Genomic DNA, 14,341 nt, shown 5'->3' with positions numbered 1-14,341 from the left:
TCGCTCTCCCTCTGGCCCTTCCCCTACTTGTTGGCACTCTCTCTAAAATAAATAAATAAAATCTTTTTTTAAAAAAAGAAGTGAGTTAACCAAATGTAAACATGCTTGTGTTATACATGATAAATTTCAGGAAAAAAACTTTCTTCTAAGGAGAAGAATTTTCATTATATACCTTTTTGCACTGTTTGAAGGCTTTACTCTGTGGACATTGTGCTTTTTGAATTAAAAGGACTTTCATTTTACTCTCTTCTTTATAAACGGAATTTTAGGAGTAATTTTAATAAATCAAGGGCAAAAATAAAAAAATAAAAAATAAATAAATCAAGGGCAGTGCAATATGGTTAAAAAGGCAGCAAATCAGGAACTACTGTGCTAGTCATTTTGTCTCTACAAGTTTGTTTCTTCATCTGTGAAGTGAAAAGGTCTGATTAATTATATTTATCTCCAGCTTTTTCTAGTTCTAAAATTATGAGGCTATACCTCCTTTGTTACAGAATACCATGCAGCTTCAGCAACTTCCACTCGCCTTAAAACTACTATAGGGGTAGCCCTAGTGGCTCAGCGGTTTAGCGCCACCTTCAGCCCGGGCGTGATCCTGAAGACCTGGGATCGAATCCTGTATCAGGCTCCTTGCATGGAGCCTGCTTCTCCCTCTGCCTGTGTCTCTGCCACCCCCCCACCCCCAGCCCCATGTTTCTCATAAATAAAATCTTTAAAAAAAAAATCTACTATAGTGGATTTTGGGGTTTTTTGGTTTGTTTTAGCAACAGCAATCTAACCTTTTAAGCTTCAGTGCATTTTATTATATGGACATCCCATGCCTCAAATGCCATATATAGCCCAGTTACTGCACTAGATCCTACTCCCAGGTACTAGTTGAGAAGTCAATAGTGATGTAATACCTACCTGATGCCAGCAAATTCCACCTTCTGAGTGATATAGGCACATGTGCTGACCTAAAGGAAGATAGAGAGACAGAGAATATGAGATTCAACAATACATCAAGGCCATAAAAAGTTACAAAGAAAGTCTCCTGCCTTTTTAATTTCTTCTAACAACCCAAGGTTCAATTAACATGGGAGTAATAGATTTACCCCATAAGCAAACCTGCTGGGGCAGGAATAACAGTAGGTTCTTAAGACTGTGACAAGTATAGACAATAAAGACCAAGTGGAAAATAAGTGCCCACTTTCATTAACACACTTATCTTCACATACGTTTGCATACATATCTTTATTTACATACTCACTTAATTACAGAACACTTATTTCTCATTTTAGCTCTCATTTTCTAGAATGGAGCCCTCCCCTATCCAATAAAAAATGAGCAAACATTTTTTTCTTAAAATATTCCTTGTATGGAAATTCTACCTATAATTTGTTGCTTTATCATGCTCAAAATGCCCAATAAGAAGAATTTTCAGCACCAGGTCACAATTTACAGATCATTTTAAGTAGAAAATGTTAACTCAAAATAAATAAATCAGGAAAATGGGAGGAGAATACAGCAAAAAGCAGTCTAACTGGGAAGCAACAAGATCTGGGTCAACCTGGTGTCAACCACTGACTATAATTTTTTAGTCTTGGGTAATCGCTGTCCTCTCAATCGCAGTTTTCACACCTATAAATTAAGGGTAATAAATACCTGTCCATGGGGAGGTGACATGAACATATGAAAGCTAAAGTTCCATTCAACTGTAAAATAACAATTTCCCATTCGAATAAAAAATGTGGAGTAAAAACCTATAAACAAGCAAAACAAAGCTCAGGAAAAAAAAAAACTACAAAGAGAATGGAAGAAGATACACAAAGGGTTTACCATAATTATCTGTGATACTGGAATTAGAAATCATTTTATACCCTCTCCCTACTAAATCTCTACAAGGAACATAAATTATTCAACATAATGGGAAAAGTAACATACTTTCTTTTTTTTAATCACATCTTACCAAACTTTTCTTTAATCGCCACATATCCCCACGGCCAATATATTGATCCTTAAAGGTTAATTCCACTAGGTCAAGGGTCACATCCTAAAAGGGATAATCAAACATACCTCTCTGTGTTACTCTGCCACACTTCATAGTCTTAAGATAATGTACACTCAGCATGAAGAAATCTTTAAGCAAACAAGAAAACTACTGGAAGAATATCTGATAACACAACACTAACAAAGCACGTCATCCTCCCAGAAAAGGCTTTTGAGTACAGATGATAAGTCTACAACAGATGCTACAGCAGCTGGATCATGAGTAAGTGCAAAGAGTACCAAAGAAATAATTCTGCATTTAGTCTTAATTCTGGCACATGCACAGGACATTGAAATCTGTGCTTTATTTTCCCAGATAATGTCAATAATATATTTTAGACAATGATTTTTAACCTATTATAGCATCATTTCTCATTCCAGAAAAAAAAGAAATGAGAACACACAGAGAAATTATAGCATCTTAATAGAAAATTTCACACTGACCTTGACATATACATACATATATATGTATATATATTTTTTAGGAAAGCTTTTAAAAAAAAAGGGTGAGGGCTTTAAATGCAACCTAGAGAATACCTAGAATCTAAGTGACCTATGTGTGACTACATATTTAATAGTTCAACACTATACTTAAATAACTCATTCTTTCTTTTTTTTAAAGATTTTTATTTTTTTTAATTTTTAAAAAAAATTTTTAAAGATTTTATATATTCATTCATGAGAGACAGAGAGAGAGAGAGAGGCAGAGACACAGGCAGAGGGAGAAGCAGGCTCCATGCAGGGAGCCTAACGTGGGACTTGATCCCGGGTCTCCAGGATCACGCCCTGAGCTGAAGGCGGCGCTAAACCGCTGAGCCACTGGGCTGCCCAATAACTCATTATTTCCTTAGAGACCTAATCTTTTAGGAATGGTATTAATCATTCCCAAAAGAAAATCTGGGTGGCTCAGTGATTGAGCATCTGCCTTCAGCTCAGGGCATGATCCCGAGATCCTGGATCTAGTCCCACATTGGAAGCAGGGAGTCCTGCTTCTCCCTCTGCCTGTGTCTCTGTCTCTTTCTCTCTCTCTCTCATGAATAAATAAATAAAGTCTTAAAAAAAGAACAAACACCTCATTCCCCAAAGATATTCAAGTCCAGAACAAAGACATACCTTAGGGTCTACTACATTCACGTAAACATCTTGATAAGGTCTTAGTCGAAACACTTGAGTCACAGTCTGGTCCACACTAATAGTTTCTGAAAGAAAAGAAATCTGGATCAGATAACATATTCTGAAAAAAGCAGGTAAATATATTCTAATCTATAAACACTCAGTCATTTGACAAGCAACACAATGATCTTTGACCATGGGCAAGAAACACTCTCTGCCTTCCAGCATCTTAAAGCTTAGAATGCTCTGCTTTTTAGGTGAAACAAGCAGGTGAAATAAGACCTGACCCTTCAGCAATTAAAAAATAAGAGAGACAGAAAGAGGAAAAATAAAGAAATTAAGGAGCAACATAAAAAAGAACTGTAAAAATTCAGAAGAGGAAGGAGATCATTTCTCATTTGGAATGAAAGTAGCCGAGTTACTTTTCAATGGGCCCTTACATCTGGTAAGTAAGAAACATACCAGATGGCAGGAGATAATGTGGTGAGAGTAAGGAGGAAACCCTTAGGACTCGGGTTTTATAAAATGCTTCCCCATCATACTGAATTATAAAAGCTGTGGACATCATAATCCTTTAGAGCGAATCAGATTTTTTCTTCTTTTAAGCACTATTTAAGGAATTACCTTATTTGCTATCAATTAACATTTTGGTTCCTTGATCAGCATGGTACAGTCATTAAAAAAAAAAAAAAAAAAGAAAGGGTCAGATCCAGAATGAGTAAGTAGAATGGCTGTTCTGGCTTCTCAACTCCTGACGTCAGGAAAGCCAATTCACCTTGCTGAGACTAAGTTCCCTCCCACAGTCAAGAGTTGTGTGGGAAGATAAAAAGAAAGAGACATTACAAAAAGCTCCCAGTACAGTGCCTTGCATTTGTGATAGGTAATCATGAAATGTTTCTTTATCCTCCCTCACCCAGAGTAGGTACTTAACAAACATCTTGTGAAAAAAAAAAAAAAAAAAACAGTATTTAGGAAAGCATGCTTTGCCAATAATTTTTCTTCTTTTCTTTTTCTTTTCCTTTTTTTTTTTTTTTTTTTTTTTTTTGAGTTAAGTATAAAGCTTCACCTGTTCAGGTTAACTTTGCTTCTGACAATAAAGATGGTTTTTCTTCAGTGCCCTCAGGATGCTGACAAATGAGATTCCTTTGCAGTTTTGATATCTGACAATCTTTTTTAGGGGAACACAATTTGACAAAGAAAGAAGTACTATGTCCTCATTCCCTGAAATTATGAAGAGACGCTCCTTACAGTTTCTGGAACAGTTTCTCTAAGTGTGAAAATAAAACAGTAGAGAAGAGAAATGGAATTCCTACCTTTCTGTAGATCTTCCTTAAGTGACTTGACCTGCAAAAGCAGAGGGCTGGGGGAGAAACCAACAAAGAGATAGGATGCCATAAGTGGTAATTAACCAACTTTCTTCACCCCCCCACAAAAGGCAAACAGATCCCTGTGGACATACTGTTACCTATAGCACAACAAGTCGGGGAGGGGAGTTCTCTTAGAAACAAAGAAACTCTCCACTTGTCCTCCAGGAAATAGATAAATGCTACACAATTTTTCAAAGAGTTGTCATCTTGATTTTAAAAACAAAAAGAATAAGCTTTTAAAAAGATTATTCGTTTATTAAAACCTAGAGGGCTAGGAACAGTTTTACATAAAGGCTATCCTGCCTTGCAAGCCCCTTAAACAAAATATTTGAAACAGGACGCTGCCCTGGTAGTTCCCTTGATTCTAATGAGATGTTTACCTGTATTCATCATTGGGGTGAGCAATCTCCACAATGTCTCCAAGCTTGATGTGAGGAAACACTTTAGGGTTCATGACTAGCTCATCATCTGAAAGACAATTCAGTAATCTCAAGCAGAAAAGAGACTCACTTGGGCGACAGGCTATGGTACATACATTCTCATGTTAGGTCCTCGTGACCTCATGAGGTTGGTATTAGCACCCCATCTCGAGGATGAGGTTCAATTTTAAATCGCAATTCAGATGAACTAAAGCATTCACACAGGGGCACAAAGCTAGCAAGTAGCTGAGTGGGGCAGTGGTTCAGGGAACTTTGTCTTCAGAGCCCACGCTATTTCTACTACCATCCCACTGATCACAGGGAAAAAGAAGCCCCTTGCTCTCTGGAAATTAAACCTTCATGATTAACACTTTACTTCCTCAAATTATCATATACCTAGCATATACCAGGAACAAAATAGTTTGAGTCTCACAAATGGAGCACAATTCCTTATACTTCTACAGTGTTCAAAGAATTTCCAAAGATGCTCACAATAAATCTTTGGATCTAACAGAAGTGAAGAAATGACCTAGGTGATAAAGTGACTTGCCTAAGGATAAACAGCTAATAACAGTAGAGGCAGGACTGATAACTAGTCCAAGGTTTCTTCCGCCTAAAGCCCACCACCTCTCATATGTCATAAAACAAAACAAAACAAAAACCACAAGCCAAGTAAAATGACCTAGATTTTGAAATGCAACACTTGATCAGGGAAAAACTTTGGATATCAGTTCACATTAGGGTCCAATGAGACTCTTAAAATACAGGGAGGACATAGCTTCATATGTTTATATAACCCTACCCACCCTTACTGGAGTTGGGAAAAACTCACATATAACAAACTCAGAATCATAATGAAGGAGTGATTTTTTTTTTTTTTTTTAAGATTTTATTTATCAGGGCACCTGGGTGGTTCAGTTGGCTAAGCATCTGCTTTTGGCTCAGATCATGATCCCAGGGTCCTGGGATTGAGCCCCATGTCAGGCTCCCTACTCAGCAGGGAGCTTGCTTCTCCCTTTCCTCCCCACTCATGCTCTCTCTCACTATCTCTATCTCAAACAAATAAATAAAATCTTAAAAAATAATTTATGTAAAAAAATAATTTATGTATTTATTTGAGACAGCACAAGCAGGGGAGGGGCAGAGGGAGAAGCAGACTCCCTGCTGACCAGGGAGCACGACATGGGGTTTGATTCCAGGACCCTGGGATCATGATCTGAGCCGAAGACAGATGCTTAACCAACTGAGCCACCCAGGCACCCCAAAATGGAGTGACTTTTTTTTTCTGTTTTAATTTTGAGGAAAAGATATGGCCTTTAATTATGCTAAAACATGACAAGTAAATATATCTAAATTTCAAATATAATCAAACCCAACAAAAATTCAGCCTAATAAAGCAAAGCACTGGGTTAATCCCAAATTTTATTTGGTATATTGCTTTCATTGACAGTTTTATGTCAAATCCTCTGTGATGCATTGCCCTACCTTTCATAGTCTGAATTAAAATCCCTGAGAACAAATTCCACCGTTTCATTTTATCATTTCCTTTCTTGGATGTCTGTCTCATCAGGCTAAAAGCTCCTTAGGGGGCACCTGGGTGGCTCAGTCAGTTAAGTGTCTCTCTTCAGCCCAGGTCATAATCCCAGAGCCCAGGGATCAAGCCCCACATCAGGCTCCCTGCTCAAAAGGGAGCCTGCTTCTCCTTCTCCTTCTCCTGCCACTCTGCCTGCTTGTGCTGTGAAATAAATAAAAATCTTAAAAAAAAAAAAAAAAAAAACTCCTTAGGGACAAGGGACCTTGTCATATTCATAATCTTCATATATATATCACAGATATGTACCTAATTTTGTTTGATGTGTTTTTATTTATAGTCCTGTAAGAGACTGAGCATAGGACCTACCTGACTTTGTTTCATACACATGAAAAAGTAGACTTGCATACATTGTATATACACTGTATATACTTTATCCTTGTATCCTTCCCTCTGTCAAAAGTTATTTCTGTTGTCTGTTCAGTTCTACTCCACAAATGTTTAGGCAGCATCAACCACATACAAAGTCTAGTATTAACAGACTGTGCATTTTAGCAGAAATTGTGTTTTAAATATAGCAATGCCTGGTGTATCCTTGTCCTGGTAATTATAATGGTTACATTTACTGAGTGGCACTGAGCCTGGTACTCTACTAAATACTTTACATACATCATCTTAGTCAATCCTCACAAACTCTATCATACAGAAACTAGTGTTTCCCCTTTTGGGGAGTCTTTGCCCTTCAGAGACATACACATACATACACAAGAACAAACATGTAGTAAAATACAATTTTAAAAAGATTCATTGTGTTGTTAATTCCAACTTCTGAAGCAAATAAGGTTGTCAGGACAGAAAAGAAAATTACTCCTTTACAAAAAGGGAAAAAAATTATACTACTAATTGCCATCCTATTCTGCAGATTTATACACTCAGGTGCTAAGAAAAACAGAGAAAATGTTCTACTGTGCTTGAAGTTGTAGATAAGGTAAATGAGGGGCTTGCCTGAGGTCACAGGGAAAGAGGCAGAGCTGAAAAATCTGGTTTAGTACAGAACAATATGCTTTGTCCTGTCCTTCCTCACTAAGCCTCTGAGCCAGGCAAAGGTTCATATTTTGATCATACCTGTCTAATGTGTATGTACAACTGCTCTCATAAATTTCTTTTAGCTGCCAAGCCAGTGCAGACTAGGATTTTATAAAACATATGCAGTAGGATACCTGGATGGCTCAGCGGTTTGACGCCTGCCCTCAGCCCAGGGCACGATCCTGGAATCCCGGGATCGAGTCCCACATCGGGCTCCCTGCATGGAGCCTGTTTCTCCCTCTGCCTATGTCTCTGCCTCTGTGTGTGTGTGTTTCTCATGAATAAGTAAATAAAATATTTAAAAAAAAAAACATATGCAGTAAATATGTAATATAAAATACAAATAAACGAAGGGTAGTAGACTGGCAACATTGACAATGTCCCTTAAAAGTCAGAATACAAATGCTTTTAGAAGGGGCCTGTGCTCTCTGGTGCCACTGCCCTCCCTGCAATCGTATCATACCTGCTGCTTCACTCAGTTAAGTTGCCTGTAGCCTCTACTGTCACACAAGTCAGTGTGTCACACAAGTCAGTGTGTCATACAACAAGGACCTCAGCCAACTTACATAACGCCCAAAGACCAATCAATACTGACCACTGCCCCCAAAGCCCTTCTTGTGGATGACAAGTTTGTAGACTTTTGTTGTTCTCATCTTGTACTGTTGTTTCCTTCAGCTGTTCCACGCTTGGGGGAGAGAAGTCATCTTGCCTCTCTGTCACTGAAACACAAAGAAGCTAGAATGTCAGACTTTTCCTTGCGACTGTTCTTTGATTTCAGACCAGTGAGTATATACCGGTATTGTTCAGATGAGAGGGTCGCACCAGCCCTTGGATGCAACCACTGCTTGGATTACAAGGAGGGTTGGAGGAAAAACAAAAACAAACAAAAAAAACAAAACAAACAAAAACAAACAAACAACAACAACAAAAACAGAATCTGTGAACTAAGGGGAATTCGGGTCAGGGTGCATGCCAACCTCCAGGGAAAACTTGTACAGAATTGGGCACTCACTACTTCGTCTCTATCCAAGCTAACACCCAAATACTAAAGAGATCTTGAAAGAGGTTAGCGCACTCATTTTGCGGAAGAGGGAAAAGTGGGCCAGAGCAAGGGACTTGCCCAAGGTCACTCGGACACTGAGGCACTCCCCGCCGTCCCGCTTTAGGGAGAGCATAAACAGGAGGAGGGCAGGGGTTGGTGCCCTGGACGTCCATCCGTACAAACTCTCGGCGGTTCCGCCTTCCCACTCTCGCTGCTGAGCGGGGGCCACTACGGCTCAGAGAGGCACGGGGGCCTGCCTAAGACCACACCGCGGGAGGCGGAGCCAGGGCAGGACTCGAACCTGGGCCACCACCCCCTCCCTCGGGCTCCACACGCCCGGGGCCCGGTGAGCAGCGCCACTCACCCACAGCTCCGGAGCCCCTTCCCTCTTCAGGCCGGGGCTCCGAGGGTCGAGCCTCCCGAGGCCCCGGCGCCTCCCCGGGACGCCCCCCGCCGACGCCCCCACGGCCCGCGCGGCTTCCAAGCCCGAGCTCCAGGCGCCTGCCGGCCCGCCCCGGCCGCAGAGCGCTCACCTGAGAACCCGCGCAGCTCCGGTGGCTCCGCCCCGGGGCCCCGCCCCCTTCCCGCCCCCCGGCCCCGGGCCGCTCTGGCCGGGCCTCCGCCTCGTCTCGGTGGCCGCGCCACTTCCCCATCCGGGGCCCGCGCCGGGGGCGGGGCGTCGCGTGTGGCCCGGGGCTCCGGCTGTCGGCGGCGCTCCCCGCCCGCTGGCGCGACGGCGGACCGCGCAGCGGAGGAAATCCGTCTCCGCACAGCCCTTCTCACATCCACACCCAAGAGCTTCGTTTCCGACCTGCCGAGCCGCCAACAGGGGGAGCTCGGGCGAGCCTCTCTGGGTCTCGGAACCGCGCTGTGGCCCCTCGCCTGGCCTCCTGGGGCGACTGAGAAGCACCGTATCGTTTCTGGAAGAACTTTTTGTAAAATGCAAAGCGCTGAGCACTTGCGGTTTAGTGCGATGGACCCTGCTGTAAAGTATTCACTTTGAGGGCGAGGACTGCTTTTCAAATCCCTCTAAACCCCAGATGAATTCCGTGCCTCCCTAGTTATTAATACTACTAGCTGGCATAGCTTTCACAGACTTCCTTAGGGAATGGTCGCATCCCTATTAGGTGGCAGATACTGTTGTACTTCACAAACAGGTAGACAGGCCGGGGACACGGAACTCCTCAGAAGGAAGCAAGGACGGATCCTGACCCAGTTGAGTCCAACTTGGCTCTGAAGGTTGAGCTTTTAACCAGCATCCTCCTCACACCCAGGAACTCAGCCCAAGCCGCTCTTGGTCAGGACATCGTTCTGCTGTCAAGGAGAAAATCAGAGCTGTGCGGCCTGTGCCTGAAACTCCCCAACGGCTCCTGACAAGTTGCCAGCTCCAACTAATGGACTTAACGCTTTGTGGGAAATTTCTGAATGTTTAAAGAAAAAAAGCATCGCATACCGCAAGGGAGACAGGAGTGGGCAAAGGTGGGTGGGAGGTGGGCAAGACAGGAGCTTCCTTAAGGATTCAAAAGTTAAAGAACTATACAGTAATTGTAATTTTTTATGAATAAAAACATGTAATCAAGTGGACTGCAACTGTTGCGAAAACTTTCAGGGATAACATGTTAACTTCACATTGTAATGTTTCTAATGCAAGGCACGGATTCAGATACTCCTGACTGTTTTGGTAGCAGCAGTAGCTAGTGGAAGTCCTTTCAACCCAGAGGGCCTAAAGAGGAATTCTCTCTCCTTCGCCCTCAAGGAAATTTGATTCCATCTCCTGAGAGATGTTCATAATTGATGTCCTGTTGTTTTAAGATTTTATTTATTTATGAAAGACACACACGGAGAGAGGCAGAGACACAGGCAGAAGGAGAAGCAGAGGGGATCCCTGGGTGGCTCAGCGGTTTGGTGCCTGCCTTTGGCCCAGGGCATCATCCTGGAGTCCTGGGATCGAGTCACGCATCAGGCTCCCTGCATGGAGCCTGCTTCTCCCTCTGCCTCTCTCTCTCTCTCTCTCTCGAATAAAAAATAAAATCTTTTTTTTTTAATTTATTTATGATAGCCACACACAGAGAGAGAGAGAGAGGGGCAGAGACATAGGTAGAGGGAGAAGCAGGCTCCATGCACCGGGAGCCCGATGTGGGATTTGATCCCAGGTCTCCAGGATCGCGCCCCGGACCAAAGGCAGGTGCTAAACCGCTGCGCCACCCAGGGATCCCTAAAAAATAAAATCTAAAAAAAAAGAAGGAAGGGAGGGAGGGAGGAAGGAAGGAAGGAAGGAAGGAAGGAAGGAAGGAAGGAAGAAGCAGGCTCCATGCAGGAAGCCTGATGCAGGACTCTCTCCTGGGACTGGGATCACACCCTGAGCCAAAGGCAGAAGCTCAACCTCTGAGCCACCCAGGCATCTCCATAATTGGTGTCCTATCTCAAAAAATGGCAATATTTCATGTTTTAATTTGGCAAAAAACATGTAAAAAATATTGACAGGTTTTGAACTTTTAAAAAACTCAATGGCTGGTTAGAGTTAGGGAAGGCTAAAATGGTTAGTTCCTGGACTTGGGATCTAGTCTAGGGGATCCTTGATTCTAAGACTGCTGTGCTACAACTACCTGCACAATAGCCTGTTTTTGGCAGTGTGGCTTTGCACCAAATTCTTCTCTTTTCTCAATTTTCTACCTTGTCCGATGGAAATTAAAAGTACATGTATTTCTGGGGCACCTGGGTGGCTCAGTCGGTTAAGCAGCTGTCCAGCTTAGGTCATGAGCCCTGCATGGAGCTCTCTGCTCAGTGGGGAGCCTGCTTCTCCCTCTCCCTCTGCCTGACACTCTGTCTACTTCTGCTCTCTCTGTGTCAAATAAATAAAATATTTTTTAAAAAGCACATGTAGGGGATCCCTGGGTGGCTCAGCGGTTCAGTGCCTGCCTTTGGCCCAGAGCGTGATCCTGGAGTCCTAGGATCAAGTTCCGCGTCAGGCTCCTGGCATGGAGCCTGCTTCTCCCTCTGCCTGTGTCTCTGCCTCTCTCTCTCTCTCTATGTCTATCATGAATAAATAAATTAAAAATCTTTAAAAAAAAAAAAAGCACATGTATTTCCTTCCTCACAGGTGTTTGAGGTCCAAATGAAATGAGAGACATGTTACATTAGGTCTTTCAAATTATTTTTTTAATTAGTTAATTTATTTGAGAGAGAGAGAGATAATGAGAGAGAGCACATGGGAGTACAGGGAGCAGAGAGTGAGGGAGAAGCAGAATCCCCACTGAGCAGGGAGCCCAACTCAGGTCTCATCCCAGGACCCTGGCACCATGACCTAAGCCAAAAGCAGACTTTTTTTTTTCTTAAGATTTTAATTATTTATTCATGAAAGACACACAGAGAGACATAGAGACATAGGCAGAGAGAGAAGCAGGCTCCTCATGGGGAAGCCAATGTGAGACTCGATCCCAGGACCCTGGGACCAGGACCCTGAGACCACGACCCAAGCCAAAGGCAGACATTCAACCACTGAGCCACCCAGGTGCACCAGACACTTAACCCAGTTAGCCACCCAGGCGCCCCAGTCTTTCAAATTAAAAGAATTTTAAATGGTATATATAAATGAGGAGAATTATTGACTAACCAAAAGCATGGAATTATCTGGAAATTGACTCTCCTCGACTTTCAGGGGATTGATATATATGCTGCTTCTTTTGGACCTCTTTGTGCCTACTATAAGAGGTAGGAGCAGAGTTGGGACTAGGGTGAGGCGGTCAGGCTACTGAGACACTTGCCTTAGGGCACAAAATGTTAAGGAGGTGTGAAAAAAACCTCTGGGAGCAAGAGAAACAGCATTTAATATAATTTTTAAAAGTAAAAATTAATAGAAAAAATACTATTAACAAAATGTCACATTTTACAATAAAGACAAGATCAAGGCCTCTGGGTGACTCAGTTGGGTGACTGATTCTTAATTTCAGCTCAGGTCATGATCTCAGGAGCCTGGGATTGAGCCCCATGTCAGGCTCTACACTCAGCAGGGAGTCTGCTTGAGGACTCTCTTTCCCTCTGCCCTTCCCCCTTAAATAAATAAATAAATCTTTTAAAATAAAATGAAATAAATTTAAGATCAATAATAGTGCTGCAATGTCATATTAGAACCTGAGGCAAACAGAAAAACCAGTAATAGTGGGTTTCTCAGATCCCCTTCTCTAGGTCCGTAGTTGCCTGAGAAAGTACTGGACAATGTTGGATGCTGTAAAAGTAGAAATGTTTTGAAGTAAATTTCTAGCTAAATCATCCCCAAAACATCTGTAGTAGCCTATATATGAATTGTACACATATACAGATGATCTATGGACTCACAGGCTGTAAAATAATAGGGTTGGCATTTGGGTTTATAGATCTCCAGCCTTAACCAAAAGTAAGGAAAACACTATCTTGGCCAAAATGGTCCACATCTTGACTGGCTCAAAGATATCCTGGTCAGACAAGAGAGAATTAAAATCTCCCATAAACCTCCAAATCTCTAATTCTATAGTCAGCCAGGTTCATAAGATCCAAAAAGCAACAGATTTCTGTTTAACACAGGGCTATATGATTTGGATCAAGTTCACTCCATTCCCTAAACTTCCTTAATTCCTCCTCCCCTTTTTAAAAGATTTATTTATCTGAGAGAGAGTGCACGTGCATGCGCAAGCAGGAGGAAGGGGCAAAAGGAGAAGAAGAGAGAATCTCAAGCTGACTCCCCCCCAAGCTCAGAGCCCCACATGGGGCTCAATTCAGGGCTGGATCTTGTGATCATGACTCTGAGATCATGACCTGAGCCCAAATCAAGAGTTGGACACTTACAGGATGCCTGGGTTGCTCAGTGGTTAAGCATCTGCCTTCAGCTCAGGGCGTGATCCTGGAGTCCGGGAATCGAGTCCCACTTTGGGCTCCCTGCATGGAGCCTGCTTCTCCCTCTGCCTTATGTCTCTGCCTCTCTGTCTCACATGAATAAACAAAATCTTTAAAAGAAGAAGAAGAAGAAGAAAAAAAAAAAGAGTTGGACACTTAACCGACTGAGCCACCCAGGGGCTCCTTTGATTCCCTTTTGAATAAATCTTTTCCTTCCTTCAAATGTTTCTGCTTGTGCCCAACACCGTGCTAGGTGCTGACCGCAGAATGATGAACAAGCATGGGAAAGGACAGATGATAAACGAATCAATAAAGAGACGCAACGTGACAATTTCAGCCAGTGTTTAAGCCTTGAAGAAATTAAAACAAGATGCCATGCAGGACTGGAGGCAGAGGTCCCATTTAGATTTAGTGCTCAGTGTGATTAAAAGGAGCAGGGGAGGGGCAGCGCGGGTGGCTCGGAGGTTTAGCGCCGCCTTCAGCCCAGTGCCTGATGCTGGGACCCGGGATCGAGTCCCACGTCCGGCTCCCTCTGCCTGTGTCTCTCTGCCTCTCTCTCCGTCTCTCATTAATAAATAAATAAAATCTTAAAAAAAAAAAAAAAAGGAGCAGGGGACTATCACGATTAACACACTGATTCAAGTTATAAAAAGATCTCCTGAGCTGCCAGAGAGTCCCCTAGAACTGCAGCCATTCGCACCAGAAAAGACAGTGGCCCGGACTGGGGTGGTAGCAGCGGTTCGGTAGGCGCCTGTGCAAAAGGTGTGTTCCCCTTTAAGAAGCCAGGCTGCAGGGGCGAGGCAGAGCGGGCGGCTAGAGGCGGCCCAGGACGCGAGGTCTGACGCGGGAAGAGCCGCCCCTCGGATTGCGCGCGCGCCGCTCGGGG

The 14,341-nt window shown here is 42.9% G+C and overlaps 1 protein-coding gene across 14 annotated transcripts in view; it reads right to left on the bottom strand.

The window, feature by feature from the left end:
- DEPDC5 (DEP domain containing 5, GATOR1 subcomplex subunit) overlaps window positions 1-9,182 on the bottom strand; it is a 125,285-nt gene extending 116,103 nt beyond the window's left edge. For 12 of the 14 annotated variants that reach the window (XR_012019498.1, XR_012019497.1, XM_072803356.1 and 9 more), the window contains exons 1-7: window positions 8,951-9,089; window positions 8,140-8,263; window positions 4,889-4,976; window positions 4,455-4,501; window positions 3,142-3,227; window positions 1,949-2,032; window positions 907-956 (exon numbers count right to left, since the gene is read on the bottom strand). Coding sequence is in view for 12 of the 14 variants with exons in the window: in XM_072803356.1 (XP_072659457.1) it covers window positions 907-956; window positions 1,949-2,032; window positions 3,142-3,227; window positions 4,455-4,501; window positions 4,889-4,976; window positions 8,140-8,197 (413 nt within the window). In the remaining 2 variants the exon portion in view is untranslated. Of the gene's footprint in view, window positions 1-906; window positions 957-1,948; window positions 2,033-3,141; window positions 3,228-4,454; window positions 4,502-4,888; window positions 4,977-8,139; window positions 8,264-8,950; window positions 9,090-9,119 lie in introns of those variants that run through there. The other 2 variants (XM_072803357.1, XM_072803364.1) reach the window with 1 other exon arrangement.
- Between the last annotated feature and the right edge of the window lie 5,159 nt (window positions 9,183-14,341).

Source organism: Canis lupus, chromosome 27 (genome assembly GCF_048164855.1).
Source record: "Canis lupus baileyi chromosome 27, mCanLup2.hap1, whole genome shotgun sequence".
NCBI classification, from domain to species: Eukaryota; Metazoa; Chordata; class Mammalia; order Carnivora; family Canidae; genus Canis; species Canis lupus.
The sequence above is the reverse complement of the archived record's forward strand: the minus strand, read 5'-3'. Positions and strand labels throughout refer to the sequence as shown.